Raw genomic sequence first — 19,731 nt, 5'->3', positions numbered from 1 at the left:
CACTCCGTCGACATCTCGAGAAATAATTCGGCGTCAAAGCCCGCTCCAACACTGCATCGACTAACAACAAAACAGCAACCACCGATAGAAAGGTCGTACGAAAAAAAACTATTTGCATAAATATACAACCTAAAGGCCTTCTGAAAGTTCACGACGCTACAGAATGACCGAAAGTAGAAACCTGTTCTTCGCTCTCGTCTTGCCTTACTCCGTCATACGAATCGTAAAGTGGATTGTGACAAACGTCGTCGGCGTTTCCTTCTCCCGCCTCGTCCGGCGGCGGCGGCGTCGCCGAAACGCCAATCGGCTCCGTTTCGTCCAAACCGGTGCACCCGTACAGAGGATTCGTCTGAACGTCTTCGTCGAATGACGAAGCCATCGCCGTCATTGGCGGCGGCGCCTTGCTGTCTGCGCCGCTACCAATCTCCGCGTAGACAGGTCCGCCAGTGAACGGCTGCGGCGCCTTGGGCGCTGGCAAGTCTGGCTTAGCATACGAATAAATTTGCTCATCAGAGGCTGCTGGAGGAGGAGGAATAGGTGCACTGAGGCCGATTTCAGCGTATAGAGGACTAGCGGTGACGGCGGGAAAAGAAGAAGACGGGGCCGTAGTTGGAACAGGAGTCGGAGTTGAAGTGGCTGGCGGTACGTTATTCGGTGAGAGAAAAGTTTCCTTTTCCTTGCTTTGATTCGAAACCTCTCCGTTTCCTGAGTCAGCTTTTGGGATTTCGCCTCGCACCGCCAGCTCTAAGGCGTCCATCCATCTGGTTAGAAGACCATATCTGATGCGCGTGCCACAGAAAGGACAACTCGCACACTTACTTGTCCTTCTGGCTTTCGTTGTCGGCTCTCAGAATACATGCTTTTAATCCGGGATGAGCCAATTTGATGGCTAATTCGGCCTCCTTTTGGTCAAAACCGTCCGCCTACAGACAGAACGGTCTCCGTGAATAATGGATGAATCACCATGCACTTTCAGTCGCCGTGCATTTCTCACCTTTCCGGGACTGCTCAATGCATATCCAACGACGGGAAGAGTAGCGACGGCTGCTATATCCTAATAGGCACATAACAGAGTCATCCCGTCCATAGCTCTAAATTGCGCGACGGTGCTCACTTCGTGCGCCTTGTACATGTATAAAATGAGATCGCGGAGGACGAACCAGCGTCGTTTCCACTTTCCGCCTCGATGCTGCTGTAGGTAGCCCGACATTTGAGCGTTGGAGTCGCGTGCTTTCACCTAAAAAACAATTCATCAAGTCTCGACAATGCGCTGCGCAAAAGAGACAGGCCAACTTCAGTTAAAATAGAAGGCTTGATTGACTTTACTCGACGCATCGACTTTTTGCCCCGTCTGCTTTTTCCCAAATCTTCCGAATCAGGACGAGAGCCGCCGGAATCGAGTTTATTGGCACCGGACGCCGATGGCGATTTCAAATCCCTTCCGTTTAAAATATCGTAGCAGTTTGCACAAACGCGTTCCTTTTTCTTTAGATAGGGAAGATAGTATGACCGAGACGAACATTTGCTGCAAAGAACCTAAAGACGACGATTACCATCATTATAACCGCGGCAAACGGGCACTCGAGTGACCTTTCCGCAGCTTCTGCAGTGATGACGTCGTCTTGTCATGGTGAAAAGACACATGCATCCCATGCACATTGTAACGCTATCATCTGATATCCACACGGGAGCCATTTCGCCCAGAACGAAATCAGTCGTAGCAGTCACGTCGCCTACGCTGTCCGCCGCTCCTGAAACGGCCACAGTCGCCGCTGGCGGTGACCCCGTTTCACTATCTTCAATCAATGCCTAATAACACGCTAATACATATAAATGCGCGAGGTGTTCCGGTGTTTTTCACCATCGACTTTCGGCGACTTCCTTGAGCGTCGAACGAGACCTGCTTTCGCGCGTGCTCCAAAATCGTCTGACCGAGATCCTTGAGCCAGTCGTTCATCTCGCGTTTCGTGCTGGCGACGAGCTGAAACGACTTTCGCGTGCTTACAACGGTGAAAGCGTGCTCGTGATTCGTTTGGTGCAATTCGGAGGCGCGCATGCCGTTCAACGGGAGAACGCTGTCCAAATGATAGCTCCCCTGCACCTCGCGTGTGTACAGAAGAACGTCAGTAAACTAGACGTGAAAAACGAAGTGAAAATATTCCGACGGTATTCGAATTATTATCTCTATCTCACTAGGATTAGCACTCTAGGCTGGAGGTCTTTACGGCAAACTTTCAGCAGTTTGCCCTCGCGTACGAATTCCTGTACGGAGAAGGGTTTTGTCAATAAATATTTCATTGCCTACGTTGTTCACGTACTCGGCCTGGCTTCACCAAGGTGACGGATTTTCCGACCAGTTTTCTTGCAACGTCCATCATTTTTTGAAAATTGTCCTATAATGAGGTCGCGTCGAATCCTCTAGTATAATAAAACAATGTTTCTGAATCACCTTCTTCTTGACTCCCTCGTTTACGTGAGAAGCCACGTCGGATATGATATTGAAGGCTCCTTTGGAATAAATATTGGCGACGATGCATTAATTAATCAAACCGAACGATTACGTGATGCCAACTCTCTGTCTTCCGAGTCTTCAGGCAAGTGTTTGATGTAGTCCTTGAGCAGAAGCTTGTACCTCGGTATGCGCTGCACCGTTTCCAACATGTAGGCGGAAATTTTTAGATTTGCGCATTCGGGTCGTCTCTTTGGAGAAATTTAACGTCAAAACGCGTTAATTTTAGAATTTTCTCCGCACTTCAAAATTGCGTACGACGTCCCTGAATTGACTGTTCTTCTCTAGCGTTGCCGTGAGAACCCTGCACGCATCCTCAAAGTTCTGTATGTATGGCGTGTAGAGCTGAAAGGATGTGATAGGACTTTATAATGCAAGATTTCTCGACTCGCAAACCTTCAAAAAGGGAGCGTTTCTCGCCATGATATCACCAATTTTCATATTCGTACTCCTACGAAACGTTATTATTATTATTATTATTATTATCATTATCTCCTCCCAACTTCCGCGTTCTAACCAGTTCTTCATGCGCGTTTCCAATTGTTCAAGCAAAGTCGAATTGAACTGCACCAGCTGGCCGACGTTTTGCAAGATCGTCGCTATGACATCGTCGGATACGATGGGCTTTCCGGAAGCGACGCCGGCACTAGTCACGGCATTCCTAAAATCCTAAACGAGCGCCTGGGATAGATACGGAGTCGACGGGCCGCGACCGTTCTCTCCGCTACCTCGTCGAGAAGTTTGAGCCCTTTGAGAAAAGTTCGTTCCGTCGTCACAATCTCCTTGACGACGTAGTACAACTTGTCTCCCTTGTGTAAGGCCGTTTCGGCCTGCTCCTGATCACAACAACACCAGCCGTAACCGCAAAAGAAATAGCAAATGCAGCAGGCTGAATGCGGGCAGCAGCAACAGCAGAACGACTCGAATATCGCACTATCGCAACCCATGCCGTCGTGCGCGCGCGCGGGAGACGAGAAAAGGAGAACGAACAGTCGGGGCAACGACCCCCCTCTCATGCAATTTGCGCATACATCTAATGCAATCACGCAATTGTGGCCGTGCAGGTTACCAACGCGACTGTCCCCCCGGTGAGAGTGCGCGCCGTTTTTTCTTACCTCCTGCGTCTGTTGCGTCTCGCCGTCGTCGTCCTCGTCGCTGAAGCTATCGAACTCGGAGCCCCACACGTCGTCGTCGTCGTCGTCGTCGTCATCGTCGTCGTCGTCTTGGCTCATTACTGACGAAGCGAAGCTCGTCGTCGAGACAACAGAGTGAGCCTGGGGAGTCACAGGCGATTTCAGCGACGGCTGACGTTGTCGAATTTCGATAGGCGGCGACGGGTTTTGTGCCGAAATCGACGAAAGTTGACGAGGAGGCTTGGGAGGTGGACGCGACGGCGGCCCGCCGCCACCGCCGCCGCCGCCGCCGCCGCCGCCGCCGCCGCCGGGAGAAGCTAAAGAGTCGCCGACCGGCAAGGGAGCCGGACTGAGAACGGGTTGACTGAATGGTCGAGCACGAACAGGCGGCGGAGGCGCTGGACGTTTTTTCTTGAAAGACGGTCTGCGGCTAGACGACACATTCTGATTGCCGTTTGAGTGATGAATTGATTGAACTGGATTCTGAGTCGCCGTTAATTCGCTATCTGTTGGCAGAGTAGGATTTTGATTAGAATTTTGAAGTGCGTCGGTCGTCGGCGTCGGCGTCGGCATTTCCACGGAAGCCGACAGTTCAATGATTGCCTCTTTGGCGTCCGTTTTCGACTCCTCCGGTTGCTGAAGTGATCGCAGCGACCTTCGCGGCTTTTTTGGACTCGGCTTCGAACGTATCTCGGGACTACGTTCGACGTTGTTTTCTTGTGACGACGGCGACGGCGACGGCGACGGCGGGGGTGGACTCAGCTGGGGTAGAGGTAATCCGCTCAGTTGTCTCGACGGAAGAGCCGAAACCGATTCGGCTGACGAAACGACGCTCGTTTCAACAGGAATCGAAGCATTGGGAGTCTCAATCTCCTTCTCGTCTTCGACTCGCGATTCCGGCTTTGGAGAAGGCGACTCGAGCGCAATAGCGCTTCTTTCAACATCCGGAGTCTCAGTCATTTCCTCGCTCTCGCTCTCTATTCTAGGCATCATCGATTTGATTCGAGATTTCGGTTTCGGAGAGGGCGCCGGAGCTTGACGTTTGACGTCCGGACTCGTCGACGCCGGCGACAGCTCATACAGCGATTTAGGCCTCAAAACGTCCGCACCCAATATAGGCTTAGGTTTGGGCTTGGGTTTAGGCGGCGGCGGCGGCGGACGACGACGAGCGGCAAACGGTTTGGGAATTAGAGGTGACGTAGATTTCTGTTGACTCTCATTTCTTCCTGGAACGAATTCGCTCTTAGGTCGAGGTCGCGGACGGGGTTTCGGCGACGGCGTTTGTCGAATAGACGGAGACGGCGGCGGCGTGACGCCGCCCGTCAAACGGCTTTTTGAATCATAGAGCGATTCTCTCGAGTTACTTCGCACTCCAAAAGGAACGGGAGTCATCGATTGAAGACTGGGTGCTCTCGGCCGGCCTTCGATTTTGTCGCCGTCTTCGCTCTCGCTCCCTCCTTCTCTTCCTCCCGCGTAGGGAGCGGGTTTTGGCGGCGGAGGCGCTCGGCCAACGCTCGACTGTTGACTTTAATAAAAAAACCAAATTTTATAAATAAATTTATGACGACTTCAAAGAAAGTAAACATACCGAGGATTTTTGCTCGGCGTTCGGGGACTAACTCGAAATTATGTTAGTGACGTCAAATAAAATTTGGACGAAGAAAAAATCTCGTACCTCTGTTGAGGCGTAGTGGATTTATTCTTCGTTTTTTTACTCTTATCCGGCACGGCGTAGAGAACTTCGACGTCGTTAGGGACATTCCTAACAGATTGAGGAAGTAGCTTTGAGAGACATCTATGGGAAATCCTATTTATATACTTCGGCGGTTCGTTGCCCGAAGAACTTGGCACTGGGTCTCGCTTCGGTGGCGTCGCTGGCTCTGCTGTCGAGAAAAGAAAGAAGAAAGGTTTCGATCGCGCCCGCGCGCGCGCGAGGTAAACGCGGTGTCGTTCTACCTTTCTTGTGGCTCTCATTTCCCGTTCGAACGTTGCGAGGACGCGGCATCGGTCTCGGTCGCGGCATCGGTCGCGACGCGGCTGCGCGCGGGGAGATTTGTGAATTAGAAGGGGGAAGAATGTCGGGAGTCGACTTGTGATGCATGCGAAATAATGCGGAAGGAGATAATGCGTCGAGACCCTTCTGGGTAAAGCCCCGACTTAGCGCGAAGTGGACAGGAAAGAGGAAGCTTGTACTGATCCGAGAGATCGGTTCAGAAATGCGTAGGCGAAGACGACGGAGCGAAAAGCACAATACGAACGACTTTACCGGCAGCTTTTTCCCATTTCTCGCGTCTGTCCTTTAGGCTGTTGCTAGTAACCCGTTCTCTCTCGCTTCGAGAGTCGGACATTTACCACGAGCGGAAGGCGTAACAAGTTTATCCGGGCACGAAGTCGAAAGACGACGGCACGTGCAAGAACTCGGGGGGTGACGTGCAAGTGTATACAGCGCAGCTAAGTCATCTCTCTAATCCTAAACGTTCGACAAGTCTAAACTGAGGAAAGATTCTCTTCGCTCCGCGTCTGTCTCACGTCAGAAAGAAACCGTTTTGTGCGCTTTATGCCGAGAGCCGCGGCAAGGGGCAATCGTCGCGCGTCGCCAAGAATTCGCTGCACTTCGTCCTCCTCGCTACGCACGGCGCGAACAACTCCAGAAAACACGTCGTCGACGCCATCGTGTCCTTCGGCGGCGTTCGTAAAATAGAAAAGACAATCGCGTTCGGTCGCCCACTCGCGCGCCGCTTCCTCCGGCACCTCCTGATGATGATCGAGATCGCTCTTGTTCCCCACGAGCGCAATGACTGAATCACGCGCGTGACGTCGTTTCTTTCGAAGCCAATCGATAATTTCCAACGCTTCGAGGTAACTACTGGCGTCTGTTATTGAGTAGACGACGATGAATGCGTCGCTCGTCATGAGATAGCGTTCGCGCGCCATCGACGTAGAGTCCTATATATGTACAATTTTTACGCGTCAATTAGAGGAAACCTCCTAATTAACCCTTACCTGGAATCGGCCAGCCGTATCGAAGATTTCGATCCGGGCCGGCTCCATGTCGACCGAAAAGTGCTTTACGTAGGAATCCTCTGAGGGGGGAACGTCACAATACAGTTAACTAAGTGAAGAGCCACCTTTTACCGATAGTCGGATCGTACTCCCCCAGGAAGCGATGACTAATGAACTGAACGGTAAGAGCTGTAACAGAAAGAGAAGACAGGTCAAAGAGTCTATTTCCGTTCGACAATCGAAGCGGACACGTGCATGAGACGATCGAGATCCAAAAAAAAGGCTTACCCGATTTGCCGACGCCCCCTTGGCCGAGCAGCGTCACCTTGACAGTGCGCGCAAACACGGAACCGTTTCGTCGCGAGTGCTGCGACCCGCGACGAAAGGCTTTTCGCTTTGGTCTCGGCGAGAGCGACGACGAACGCTCGTGCGCGGCGGAGTCGAGCATGAGGGGACTCGACGCGACTCGGGCGTCGTTCGATCGAAGCGACGACGTTCGCAGTCGCAGTCGCACGTCGTCCAAGCTGACAGACGTGGGCACGCCGTTCCCCTTGGCGCCGCGCGGCGACGAGTTCATCTTTCGCAGAACCTTTCGGAATACCGTATCAATGAGCGACGACATCGGACGAAACCCTCGAAACCAAACTATTGTAATGTCTCTTCGTCGGTTTCTCAAAGGAAAATGAAGGGCGGTGTGGCGAGGGGGCCGTTCCCCTCATTTTCGGTTGGTTTGTCTCCGCCCACGTGCATTATCCATTAGAGAGCACTTTCGTGAGTAAAGAATGTCGCAGGAGTTTAGTAAGATCGTTAGCGACTAATATGTCAAGAAGATTATAGCGAACCCGCCCCCCTTCGTTTGCCAACCATCCCGACAATGGTATCCACGAGCGACGCGTGGTCGTCGGAGACGACAAATAGGTCTCGCACTTCCGGACCAGCAAATCCCTCCCCAATCATCTGGTCCATCTGCATGAGACCAACCCCCGAACTGACGTAGTCACTTGCACGTCGGAGACAGTCATTCGTCTCACCTGTTCTAGCAGGTGTCCATAATAGCCAGCCGTGTTAAGAATGCCCAGCGGTTTCTGGTACAGCTTTAGCTGGTTTCTAAACCATCGTGCTTAGACTGGTGCTTAGAGAGCCCTAACAAAAGCGGTTTACTCACTGACCCGAGAAGCACTTCGAAGAACTCGTCCATCGTGCCATTGCCTCCGGGCAATACAATCAAAGCGTCGCACTATTACTTAGAAAATTGAAGTGTCTGCGTGGTTGTCGTATTTGTGACGTACGCACTTCGGATATGAGCCTTTCCTTTCTCGTTGCGAGAGAATCAACAAAGACTACGTCTCCCACAGATGCATGATCTGAAAAGACGTAATCACTGTCTCAAAGGATTCCGAGATAACTACTGTGTGCAGACCGCGAAAAATTGTCGGGATGATGGCTTTTACTTTGCCGCCCTTTGCAAGAGCAGCCGAACCCATGGCTCCAATCAAACCAGACGCCTTTCCACCGCAGATCACGACGCAGTCGCGTGCGACCAAGCATTCGCCGAGACCTCAACGTTCAGACGTCGACTGGGCATTTCACGTAGCGCGTTCGAACACCTTTAGCTGCTTCGAGAAAAAGCGGATTGTTTCCGTCGCTGTTTCCACCGAAAACGGTTATAGCGCAAGTCGCCATCTTCGTTTTCTTCGTTTTCTCGCGCACGCTAAAAGCGAAACGAAAAGATGGCCGAGGACTTGCTGGGAGGCTCTCCCAACGTCATGTCGTCCTCCGAATATCGCCGAATAACGGGAAAGACCGAAACGATGGAAGACAACGTGCTTTTCGGACGGGTGAGTCTGGAGAAGGTCCATTGTGTCTCGATGTGACGTCACACCTCCGCCAGGCGAAACGACTTACGGCTTTGGATCGAAAAGAGAAAGCGTTTTTGAGCATTGCAACGCTGAGCATACTCGCCACAGTAGCCGTCGTAATCTACAGGCTAGCAACGCTGAATAATTTGAACGAAGACAAGAAGGAAAAGCTCGACGACGAAACGTTCGCTGTTTTGCTCCTACTTAGTTGCTGTGCGTACTCGCGATCCCAATATTTTTGACCATTGATAAAAAAACGATCGTTTAGGCTTCCTTCTTTATTTCTCTTTTCACGGCGTGCTACGAGAACGAGAATTTGAGCTGTGGGCCTTTATCGCTGCTCTCTTCATCGTTGCCATGTATCTCGTGTGGAATTTTGTTGGCACTTCTGACCACGCCAACGTGCGCACTGCAAAATTGGTGCAGCAATGCAATTAATCAATTCATTGTAATTTTTGTGGAAGTTTTCATTCGTTTAGGTTCGACTGATTATATTTTTTGTTGCGGCTTTGCCCAATGGAATTTTGGCATTCTTAGTGTCAAGGGAATTTCGTTGGCTGGAATTTCGAATAGTTGGAGCCGATCCATTGCTTCAACGTTTGACACATAATATATATCCCAAAATCTTCATTTTTGCATTGTGTTCTTAGACATGTTTCAAACGTATAGCCGCTTCTCCACTCTCCTAGTGTTTGATCTACAAATTTTGGTCAATTAATAAAATTATTTTTGAACTATTTGTGGCAATATTTTTTTGTAGATTTACGTTATGGTCATGGTCTACAATCCCTACGGTGAAGCTCATCTTGCCGAGAAAATTGTCGCTCCTATTCTAGCCGCTTTCACTTTCATCCTCCTGATAGTGGCTGTACAAGGGGTAAGCCGGAAAACTTCCCAGAAAGCCTGAGAAAGGGCTTGACCTCTATTGTGACGTACTTAGTAGTTCCCAATTGAAAGTGTTGGGGCACTTTCGTTTGGGCTCACTGATGTCCTTTCATTGTTTAGGTTACCAGGGAAAAGAAAATTCTTCTTCAGATTTGGGGAGTGTGCATCATACTTGAGCCAATTTATTTTGCGTGGAAGTGCTACTGGGTCAGCTATACGGAGAGAAATAGATACTGCCTCATGATGAAACGCCTCTGCTACTCATTCTAGATTGCACACAAGTGGAACGACACTAACTTCGACAGACGCCTTGCAGAGATATTCTACGTAGGAGGTAGAACAAAAGCAGCTACAATACACAGACAACTAGTTGATGTACTAAATTAATTTATAGCCGCAATTGCTATTGTTGTTCGAGGTGCAGCGGCCTACTACGCGAGCGTTTGTTACAATAACTTCAACCAAGGATTGAAGCAGAGAGGTGCGCAGCTCACCTGTAATTAATGTGCCAAAACGCCGCAAGACAGCCTTTTCTTGTGTTGTTAGCTTTTGGGAACAATTGACTGCTGTGAAAGCGAAAAGGATCCCAGACATTTTTTCGCAACGAACACGCCGCCTTCTTTTCCTTTCTATACTAGTACAGATGCTAATTAGCGCAGCATAAGCAAGTGATGTAACAATTCCCTGCGTGGGACAGTCGAGCGAGCGCGCGCGCGTAGGTAACTTACGTAGGCTTCTCTGATCGATTACCCGCGCCAGACATTCCCAAGAGTGGCGTGCTAATTGACGTGACTCCCAATGTCCGTGTCCGAAACGGAGTCGAAGCGAACGAGCATGATTCCCAATCCCGTCTACGGACAGGATCTGGCGAATCGAAATCAAGCGACGAACGGCGGCGCCAACATGATCAGGGCGTCGACGTCAAACTCGAATCGACGCAGTCTTCCTGGCATTCCTCCAACCGATCCCGATACCAGCGAGAACGACAGGAAAACGACGTCAAAACGCGGCAGCGAGCCCGATAACAGTTACGCTGTCGTCGCCAAGGCCGTGACGCCGAATCCTACGTACGGTCGCATACCAGCGGACGAGCCAAAGGTGAGAGTCCACGAGCGCGGTTGTCTTTGACATCGCCCTTGTTTCGCCTTCCGCCCTCGTGAGTTTGTTGTGTTTGTTCGCGATGTACGAATGGCCTATTCGAAGTAGCTATCAGTTGTGCATTCCTACGCATACCTTTCCCTTTAGCGCGGCGGAATCGAGTCCGATCCGGCGTACGATTTGCCTCAAAGTCATCAATGGGACTCTTCGCCATCGCGACGTTATTACGACAATCGAGCGCGAGCGCCGACGACGTCGACGTTCACGAGCGAGAACATGCTCTACGAAACGACCGAGAAACGACGATCGTATTACTTCGACAAAGCGTCGTCGTCGTCGTCGTCGTCGAAACGAAGAAACGACGTGCTCATTCTGTTCGTGCTCGTCGTTCTTGCGTTCGTCGTGAGCGGCGCGGCGTTAGGGCTGTCTATCAAACTGCTACTCGAAGATGACACGTGCGATAGAACGTGTCCGCCAACCGTTCAAGCGGGGGCTCTAACGGGAACTCAAACGGGTACTATTTCCATTTATATCTACGTAGTTTGGGAGCGCAATTCTCCACTTTTTTAGACGCGCCGACGTCGCCGCCACAACTGTTGACTGGCCCATTTCCTTTGGCGACGGTACACACTGAGGAATTCAGGGTGGGGCATGATTGGTATGGCTTCTATGTCTCTTAGGTAACAGATATCATTGAGTCGAATATTAGTGCACTGTGGTCAACATTTGACGAGGTTGGTGTATATTGTCTTTACGTTTCCTTTTTGATTTTGTTTCTTCTTTGTAGATGTTTGCCATTCAAGCGAGACAAGTCAACGCGCTCAATGCAACTCTCAGTCAAAGGGTGAATGTCTCCATTCTATATGTTTGCGGAAGTAAAAATAATGAACAATCGAATTTTTGTTAGATTGATAATGTGAAAAAGCAGCAAGGCCCCCGTGGCCCGCCTGGTCCTGAGGGCGACAAAGGAGACAAGGGAGACCAGGGAGACCAGGGAGACCAGGGAGACGCGGGGCCCCCGGGAGCACAGGGACCTGGATTCAGTAGTTGTATAACTAGCACAAGTGCATGTTCAGTAGCGCGGTCTACAGCGGTTACTTGCGATACATCACAGGCTCCGACACAGGTAACAGAACTTGACTGACGGACTCTAATACTTCAACACCGTTCTTTTGAGTATAGGGCTACACGACCACTGGTATTGTCTGCCTCGGCGAGAGCGGACAAACTATGAGTCGTCTCGACGTTGAGATGAACGGAGCGCAAATTTCAACGTACAAGTGCACGTGCTATCTGACGGAGACCGTCTCGTCAAAGATAACGACGGTAAAATGCAGGATACGCGTGTGGGAATGTAAAGTGTAGGATCCAGTTAGCGTCTCGTGAGACGAAATCTCTCCTATTTGTAGAAGTAGACATTATTATGTAGCAACTATTTGGCTGAACTTGTGTACATGTGCGCTAGTAGACTAGTGCATGGTAGCAATGCGTTTAGTCAATGGAACGATGCAGATGCCGTTTTTCGCTTCTTTCTGTCGCCACCATCTACCCAGTTTATGCTCCTGTCCGATTCCAAGCGCTAGGAAGTTGCCTTTATGAGAAAACGCCATAGAATTGACGAATCCAGTTATCGGAACGGTAAAGAGTTCCGTAAGCGATTTGAACTTTTCACCGCATATCCAAAAGCGAAGTCGAGCGTCAGACGACCCTGCAAGACCAGCTGAATAAACGACGTAGAAGTCTCGTCACAACTCCCCCACGGGAAGTTTCACTTACCAGAAACGACGAGATCACTGTTGGGTATCGCCGACACGGAAGTGATCCACGCTTCCTTATTCTTCACCGCATCTTCTTGAAACGCTGTTTCCTCACAATTCCCCGTTGCTTGATCTTTGCTGCCAGTAAGGGCTCTAAACATCGAGATCGTTCCATTTACCGGTTCAGTAGTAGTAGTAGTAGTAGTAGTAGTAGTAGTAGTAGTAGTGTCTTTGTTTTGGTGAGAATAGTAGGGAGACACGCCGTGGGCATTAGGCACAAGAACAGCCGGCTTTTTCTTAGTCAAATTCCACAAGGCGATTGATCTAAAACCAAAAACAAATTCAAGTAGAGTAATTTACATCGTTTTTTTTTATCTTACCCGTCTTGAGATCCTGAAATAAAGTGATCTTCGTTTATCTGTTTGATGCAGTCAATCGAAGCCCTGTGGTAGAATCAAATCTGACGCCTTTCCCCCCTCCTTCCCCGTGCGTTGCTTACTTGTGTCCGTGAAAGACGAGTTGAGATTCTTCCACGACTTTCCACACTCTAACTGTTCGATCGTTCCCGCAGGTGACGGCTCGCTCGCGCAGCAAACTGTCAATCCCCGTCACGGCGTCTTGATGACCGAACCTGAAACACAGAGAGAAACGCATACAGAAGAAACCGCATTTCAAGTCCAAATTCTCACGCACAGAGTCTCCACATACGCCATTTCGTCGAGATTCCAGATCTTAACAGTTCGATCGTGAGAACAGCTAAACAGCTGATGACTTGCCATTCGAAAGGCCAGACCCTACGCAACGAAAAAAAGTCACAACCAAAAAGGACTCCACGGTGAGAAAGCAATACAGAAACGGCGTCGCGGTGTCCCTGAAAAGTGTGCAACCACGCATCGGTTTCAACGTCCCAAACAAGAACGAGGTTATCTCTTGCACCGCTCGCCTGACAGATGCTGATAAGATTAGAGAGATGCGCGCCTCTGCACTTTCTGGACGCACCAAGAACTTTCCATCCGAACTCATTGCCAAGCAGAGAATGTGGCCTTCGTGTCGTCTGCTTTGCTTTGTCTTCTTTACTTTCCTCGAAAACGACGTAACAACGGATTCCTTTTTGAACGTATCTAGATTCCCTAAACAGTAATTCTTAGACGTTTTCTTCTTTGACGAGTGTAAAAATAATTTACATTTTATTATAGAACTGTCTTTTGATCCCGTATAGAGAAATTTATCATCAGGTGTGACAACGAGACACGTGACAGAAAGTCGGTGACCTCGAAGCCACTTAAAATGTGCAGGATCTGGCTTTTCATACTAAAATCCACAATAAATTAAAGTAGAATTTAATTTAATTTAACTAACCTGAAGAGCCAATTTTCTCTGCAATTTTCCCTTTTGCTCCAACTAAAATTCCAACCGCCTATTCTGCTAAATTCAATACAAGTCCTTTCGATCTCCTACCACATCCTCTTTGAGCCGATCTCCCAGCAAATCACGAGTCGCTTCTTCGTCCTCCGCTTTGTCTCGCTCTTCTTTCTCCAATTGATCGAGTAGTTCCTTCGTCAAACGCAGTCGTTTCTCCTGAGCCGTTTCTTCGTCGCTTTCGGCAGCCGCTGGCGCCGTCGTCGTCGTCGCATCGTCGCTACGCCACGTGGCATGACGGAATCGAAGTGCATCCGAGCCTTCTACGATTTTTTCTACCTCGCGACGTCCGAATCGCTGCCAATGTCCTCGTCTCGTGCTCGTTTCGGCGTTCGTGCCTGCGTTTAGCTCGGGTTCGACGCGAATTTGGCTTGCCGTCGGTAGTGTACCTTTTTCGTCGCGGTCGATTGTCGCTTTCGACCTTTGCCTCGTTTCGATGGCAGAAAGAAGCTCGACATCGAAGATTCGTCAAAGTGGAACACGTGGTAGGCAAAGCACGCTACAACGAAATAGAGATCGAGAGGAAGACGTTTTATATCCACTAGGATGTCTTTTCGACCGACGCTGGGCCCCGAACGACCCGTTAGCGGATCGCGCGTTTTGAATATCTCAAACGATCCAAATCTGAGACATTTTATGTAGGGAGACCGCGGCGGGGGATTTGACGTCATTTTTACCGTATAAACGACGGGGCTATTCGAGTCACTATAGTCACCCTTTCCTCTATGGGATTCCCTGTATAGTTTATGTCTCTGGGGATCATGGTATCTGACGTCACGCAGGCACCAGCTTGAATCCATAAACGTCTATATTAAATACTGATAATATTTATATATTTACCTCGCGTAGTAGGAATTCCTAAATTATGTATTGCCTAAGGAGAAACATCTGTTTTGCTACTCTGGTGTATAAATGATGATATTTCACCTCACCTCACTGCATAAGAACTCCCTGATGCTCGATCGGAGGACTTTACGTCCGTCTGCCGTTCGAGAATAAGGCGTTTTGCCGGAGCCTGTGAATTGCACCTCCCATCGCTCACCCCTCCTATTCACAACTTCACCCAAATACCTAAAAAGAAAAAGAAATGAAGAAATGAAGAAATAGACAAAAGACATTTTTAAATATATGCATCCGAGCCAAAAAAAGGATGCATGCAGAAGTATACGTTTGACCAAAGAAAGCACAAGCAAAATTTGACCAAAGGGAGCACATTTGACCAAAGGAAGCACAAGTTGAAGTTACTCAATGTGTTTTCTGTTGTAGGTACTGAGTGTGTTTTCTGTTGAAGTTACTCAATATGTTTTCTGTTGTAGGTACTCAATGTGTTTTCTGTTGAAGTTACTGAATGTGTTTTCTGTTGTAGGTACTCAATGTGTTTTCTGTTGTAGGTACTCAATGTGTTTTCTGTTGTAGGTACTCAATACGTTTTCTGTTGAAGGTACTCAATACGTTTTCTGTTGAAGGTACTCATTACGTTTTCTGTTGAAGGTACTCAATATGTTTTCTGTTGAAGGTACTCATTATGTTTTCTGTTGAAGGTACTCATTATGTTTTCTGTTAAACGTACTCAACATGTTTTCTGTTTTCTGTTGAAGGTACTCAATATGTTTTCTGTTGAAGGTACTCATTACGTTTTCTGTTGAAGGTACTCAATGTTTTCTGTTGAAGGTACTCATTATGTTTTCTGTTGAACGTACTCAATATGTTTTCTGTTTTCTGTTGTAGGTACAGTGTACTCAATCTGTTTTCTTTTTCTGTTGTAGGTACTCAATGTTTTCTGTTTTCTGTTGTAGGTCTCAATCTGTTTTCTGTTTTCTGTTGAACGTACTAAATATGTTTTCTGTTTTCTGTTGAAGGTACTCAATATGTTTTCTGTTGAAGGTACTCATTATGTTTTCTGTTGAAGGTACTCAATATGTTTTCTGTTGAAGGTACTCATTATGTTTTCTGTTAAACGTATTCAATATGTTTTCTGTTGAACGTACTCAATATGTTTTCTGTTTTCTGTTGTAGGTACTCAATATGTTTTCTGTTTTAGGTACTCAATATGTTTTCTGTTGAAGGTACTGAATGTGTTTTCTGTTGAAGGTACTCAATGTTTTCTGTTGAAGGTACTGAATGTGTTTTCGGTTGTAGGTACTCAATATGTTTTCTGTTGAAGGTACTCATTACGTTTTCTGTTGAAGGTACTCAATATGTTTTCTGTTGAAGGTACTCATTATGTTTTCTGTTGAAGGTACTCAATATGTTTTCTGTTGAAGGTACTCATTATGTTTTCTGTTAAACGTATTCAATATGTTTTCTGTTGAACGTACTCAATATGTTTTCTGTTTTCTGTTGTAGGTACTCAATATGTTTTCTGTTTTAGGTACTCAATATGTTTTCTGTTGAAGGTACTGAATGTGTTTTCTGTTGAAGGTACTCAATGTTTTCTGTTGAAGGTACTGAAAGTGTTTTCGGTTGTAGGTACTCAATATGTTTTCTGTTGAAGGTACTCATTACGTTTTCTGTTGAAGGTACTCAATGTTTTCTGTTGAAGGTACTCATTATGTTTTCTGTTAAACGTATTCAATATGTTTTCTGTTGAACGTACTCAATATGTTTTCTGTTTTCTGTTGTAGGTACAGTGTACTCAATCTGTTTTCTTTTTCTGTTGTAGGTACTCAATGTTTTCTGTTTTCTGTTGTAGGTCTCAATATGTTTTCTGTTTTCTGTTGAAGGTACTCAATATGTTTTCTGTTGAAGGTACTCATTATGTTTTCTGTTGAAGGTACTCAATATGTTTTCTGTTGAAGGTACTCATTATGTTTTCTGTTAAACGTATTCAATATGTTTTCTGTTGAACGTACTCAATATGTTTTCTGTTTTCTGTTGTAGGTACTCAATATGTTTTCTGTTTTCTGTTGAAGGTACTCAATATGTTTTCTGTTGAAGGTACTCATTATGTTTTCTGTTGAAGGTACTCATTATGTTTTCTGTTGAAGGTACTCAATATGTTTTCTGTTGAAGGTACTCATTATGTTTTCTGTTGAAGGTACTCATTATGTTTTCTGTTAAACGTATTCAATATGTTTTCTGTTGAACGTACTCAATATGTTTTCTGTTTTCTGTTGTAGGTACTCAATATGTTTTCTGTTTTCTGTTGAAGGTACTCAATATGTTTTCTGTTGAAGGCACTCATTATGTTTTCTGTTGAAGGTACTCAATGTTTTCTGTTGAAGGTACTGAATGTGTTTTCTGTTGAAGGTACTGAATGTGTTTTCTGTTGTAGGTACTCAATGTGTTTTCTGTTGTAGGTACTCAATATGTTTTCTGTTGAAGGTACTCAATATGTTTTCTGTTTTAGGTACTCAATATGTTTTCTGTTGAAGGTACTGAATGTGTTTTCTGTTGAAGGTACTCATTATGTTTTCTGTTGAACGTACTCAATATGTTTTCTGTTTTCTGTTGTAGGTACTCAATACGTTTTCTGTTGAAGGTACTCATTACGTTTTCTGTTGAAGGTACTCAATATGTTTTCTGTTGAAGGTACTCATTATGTTTTCTGTTGAAGGTACTCATTATGTTTTCTGTTAAACGTATTCAATATGTTTTTTGTTGAACGTATTCAATATGTTTTCTGTTTTCTGTTGAAGGTACTCAATATGTTTTCTGTTGAAGGTACTCAATACGTTTTCTGTTGAAGGTACTCAATACGTTTTCTGTTGAAGGTACTCAATATGTTTTCTGTTGAAGGTACTCATTATGTTTTCTGTTAAACGTATTCAATATGTTTTCTGTTGAACGTACTCAATATGTTTTCTGTTTTCTGTTGTAGGTACTCAATATGTTTTCTGTTTTCTGTTGTAGGTACTCAATGTTTTCTGTTTTCTGTTGTAGGTCTCAATCTGTTTTCTGTTTTCTGTTGAACGTACTAAATATGTTTTCTGTTTTCTGTTGAAGGTACTCATTATGTTTTCTGTTGAAGGTACTCAATATGTTTTCTGTTGAAGGTACTCATTATGTTTTCTGTTAAACGTATTCAATATGTTTTCTGTTGAACGTATTCAATATGTTTTCTGTTGAAGGTACTCAATATGTTTTCTGTTGAAGGTACTCATTATGTTTTCTGTTAAACGTATTCAATATGTTTTCTGTTGAACGTACTCAATATGTTTTCTGTTTTCTGTTGAAGGTACTCAATATGTTTTCTGTTGAAGGTACTCATTACGTTTTCTGTTGAAGGTACTCAATGTTTTCTGTTGAAGGTACTCAATATGTTTTCTGTTTTAGGTACTCAATATGTTTTCTGTTGTAGGTACTCAATGTGTTTTCTGTTGTAGGTACTCAATATGTTTTCTGTTTTAGGTACTCAATGTGTTTTCTGTTGAAGGTACTGAATGTGTTTTCTGTTGAAGGTACTCAATGTGTTTTCTGTTGTAGGTACTCAATGTGTTTTCTGTTGAAGGTACTCAATATGTTTTCTGTTGTAGGTACTGAATGTGTTTTCTGTTGAAGTTACTCAATATGTTATCTGTTGTAGGTACTCAATATGTTTTCTGTTGTAGGTAATCAATATGTTTTCTGTTTTAGGTACTCAATGTGTTTTCTGTTGAAGGTACTGAATGTGTTTTCTGTTGAAAGTACTCAATGTGTTTTCTGTTGTAGGTACTCAATGTGTTTTCTGTTGAAGGTACTCAATATGTTTTCTGTTGTAGGTACTGAATGTGTTTTCTGTTGAAGGTACTGAATGTGTTTTCTGTTGAAGGTACTCAATGTGTTTTCTGTTGTAGGTACTCAATGTGTTTCTGTTGAAGGTACTGAATGTGTTTTCTGTTGAAGGTACTCAATGTGTTTTCTGTTGAAGGTACTCAATATGTTTTCTGTTGTAGGTACTCAATGTGTTTTCTGTTGAAGGTACTGAATGTGTTTTCTGTTGTAGGTACTCAATGTGTTTTCTGTTGTAGGTACTCAATATGTTTTCTGTTTTAGGTACTCAATATGTTTTCTGTTGTAGGTACTGAATGTGTTTTCTGTTGTAGGTACTCAATATGTTTTCTGTTTTAGGTACTCAATGTGTTTTCTGTTGAAGGTACTGAATGTGTTTTCTGTTGAAGGTACTCAATGTGTTTTCTGTTGTAGGTACTCAATGTGTTTCTGTTGAAGGTACTGAATGTGTTTTCTGTTGAAGGTACTGAATGTGTTTTCTGTTTTAGGTATTATGAATTAAACGCCGTCAACATGTGCCCCTACCTAATTTATCAAATTGAAAAAAGATGAATCAGAGTCAAATAGATTCATCAAATTAAATAAAGATGAATTAGGGCCAAATAGATTCATCAAATTAATTAAAAAAAGATGCCCTCCAATATTTTTTTCTTACATTGCAGCTCCGTCTCCCAGCTGCCCGGCGAAGTTTCCGAATTGATGTCCGCAGTAGCAGTGGGCCGCCGGTTCGGCGCCGGGAAAGAGTTTTCCGCCGCTGAAGTAGTCCGCGAAGTCGTCGCGATCCGTTTCTGCATCGTTGAGGTCGATTAGGTCGAGTGCCGAGCGCGAGACGGCTACCGTTCGTGGATTTCGAACGGGTGTTGGGCGAACGCGCGAGAAACAAGCGCCTGCGACCGTTCGCACGTAGTTTTCTGCGACTTCGTCGATGGGGAGACTTTTCAGGCATGTGTTGTCGAAGTTTAGGCTCTCCAGAGTGGCCATCGTCGAAGCGAAACGAAAATAGCTTCTGAGAATTCGGGACATTTGTTTATTTGAGACGCGCGTTAGGAAAATGACTTTGCGAATCGATTCTCCGTCTAAAAGCGATGCGCTTCGCTTTCTTAGCGAAGCGCAGCGGCGCGATCGAAGCACGGTCACGGCGGCGTCGGGCGGCGAAATTTGAAGGCGAAAACGCGAGGTCCCGCATTGGAAACGCAGGCCCCGTACGAAGCTCCGTAAATTATGGGAAAAGATGGTTCATCGTACTACGAGTTCAATAAGGATACACGTGTTCACTGTCGATCGAAGAAGCAGCCATTTTTTTTCTAGCGCCAAATCTTGCCTCCAAAGGACCACGTGCAAAATTGGCGCGAATTTCC

The 19,731-nt window shown here is 46.2% G+C and overlaps 5 protein-coding genes and 1 long non-coding RNA gene across 10 annotated transcripts; 2 read left to right on the top strand and 4 right to left on the bottom strand.

Moving 5' to 3' along the window:
• Nucleotides 1-15: 15 nt before the first annotated feature.
• LOC136186589 (FYVE, RhoGEF and PH domain-containing protein 1-like) lies at nt 16-6,090 on the bottom strand. Of its 3 annotated transcripts, XM_065973984.1 has the most exons (21): nt 5,909-6,090; nt 5,599-5,679; nt 5,462-5,525; nt 5,318-5,404; nt 5,231-5,257; nt 3,625-5,167; nt 3,238-3,345; nt 3,027-3,178; nt 2,906-2,960; nt 2,753-2,854; nt 2,562-2,700; nt 2,450-2,508; nt 2,319-2,393; nt 2,194-2,262; nt 1,862-2,131; nt 1,591-1,809; nt 1,294-1,536; nt 1,115-1,237; nt 995-1,054; nt 820-923; nt 16-761 (listed from the first exon to the last, which is right to left on the bottom strand). In XM_065973984.1, the coding sequence occupies exons 1-21, from the start codon at nt 5,988-5,990 to the stop codon at nt 149-151; spliced, it is 4,275 nt and encodes a 1,424-aa protein (XP_065830056.1). In that variant the 5' UTR covers nt 5,991-6,090; the 3' UTR covers nt 16-148. The 3 variants fall into 3 exon arrangements, with proteins under 3 accessions (XP_065830056.1, XP_065830054.1, XP_065830055.1); XM_065973982.1 differs by having other exon boundaries at nt 3,238-5,167; XM_065973983.1 differs by having other exon boundaries at nt 3,238-5,167; nt 5,462-5,522.
• LOC136186615 (ras-like protein rasD) lies at nt 6,061-8,370 on the bottom strand. Of its 3 annotated transcripts, none has more exons than XM_065974026.1 (9): nt 8,253-8,370; nt 8,066-8,203; nt 7,935-8,009; nt 7,815-7,882; nt 7,677-7,752; nt 6,934-7,611; nt 6,778-6,834; nt 6,646-6,725; nt 6,061-6,588 (listed from the first exon to the last, which is right to left on the bottom strand). In XM_065974026.1, exons 6-9 carry the CDS (start codon nt 7,265-7,267, stop codon nt 6,130-6,132), a joined length of 930 nt encoding a protein of 309 aa, XP_065830098.1. In that variant the 5' UTR covers nt 7,268-7,611; nt 7,677-7,752; nt 7,815-7,882; nt 7,935-8,009; nt 8,066-8,203; nt 8,253-8,370; the 3' UTR covers nt 6,061-6,129. The 3 variants fall into 3 exon arrangements, with proteins under 3 accessions (XP_065830098.1, XP_065830096.1, XP_065830097.1); XM_065974024.1 differs by having other exon boundaries at nt 7,939-8,009; XM_065974025.1 differs by having other exon boundaries at nt 7,939-8,009; nt 8,066-8,343.
• Nucleotides 7,813-10,090, top strand: LOC136186613 (uncharacterized). Its single transcript, XM_065974022.1, has 10 exons — nt 7,813-8,483; nt 8,537-8,717; nt 8,773-8,924; nt 8,984-9,101; nt 9,155-9,213; nt 9,265-9,381; nt 9,510-9,596; nt 9,660-9,723; nt 9,784-9,870; nt 9,936-10,090. Exons 1-10 carry the CDS (start codon nt 8,376-8,378, stop codon nt 9,950-9,952), a joined length of 990 nt encoding a protein of 329 aa, XP_065830094.1. The 5' UTR covers nt 7,813-8,375; the 3' UTR covers nt 9,953-10,090.
• Nucleotides 8,694-11,054, bottom strand: LOC136186622 (uncharacterized). Its single transcript, XR_010669746.1, has 2 exons — nt 10,118-11,054; nt 8,694-10,023 (listed from the first exon to the last, which is right to left on the bottom strand). It is a non-coding gene; the product is annotated as an uncharacterized lncRNA (long non-coding RNA).
• LOC136186609 (uncharacterized) lies at nt 10,128-12,007 on the top strand. Its single transcript, XM_065974017.1, has 7 exons — nt 10,128-10,487; nt 10,635-11,001; nt 11,058-11,110; nt 11,168-11,221; nt 11,275-11,331; nt 11,395-11,613; nt 11,670-12,007. The coding sequence occupies exons 1-7, from the start codon at nt 10,188-10,190 to the stop codon at nt 11,850-11,852; spliced, it is 1,233 nt and encodes a 410-aa protein (XP_065830089.1). The 5' UTR covers nt 10,128-10,187; the 3' UTR covers nt 11,853-12,007.
• LOC136186594 (U3 small nucleolar RNA-interacting protein 2-like) lies at nt 11,855-19,713 on the bottom strand. Its single transcript, XM_065973994.1, has 16 exons — nt 19,029-19,713; nt 14,596-14,734; nt 14,504-14,537; nt 14,341-14,452; nt 14,053-14,287; nt 13,943-14,001; nt 13,703-13,883; nt 13,604-13,645; nt 13,429-13,555; nt 13,244-13,374; nt 13,095-13,187; nt 12,938-13,038; nt 12,744-12,875; nt 12,625-12,687; nt 12,264-12,568; nt 11,855-12,207 (listed from the first exon to the last, which is right to left on the bottom strand). The coding sequence occupies exons 1-16, from the start codon at nt 19,394-19,396 to the stop codon at nt 11,957-11,959; spliced, it is 2,373 nt and encodes a 790-aa protein (XP_065830066.1). The 5' UTR covers nt 19,397-19,713; the 3' UTR covers nt 11,855-11,956.
• Between the last annotated feature and the right edge of the window lie 18 nt (nt 19,714-19,731).

The sequence above is a fragment of the Oscarella lobularis genome, chromosome 4 (assembly GCF_947507565.1).
Source record: "Oscarella lobularis chromosome 4, ooOscLobu1.1, whole genome shotgun sequence".
NCBI classification, from domain to species: Eukaryota; Metazoa; Porifera; class Homoscleromorpha; order Homosclerophorida; family Oscarellidae; genus Oscarella; species Oscarella lobularis.
The sequence above is the reverse complement of the archived record's forward strand: the minus strand, read 5'-3'. Positions and strand labels throughout refer to the sequence as shown.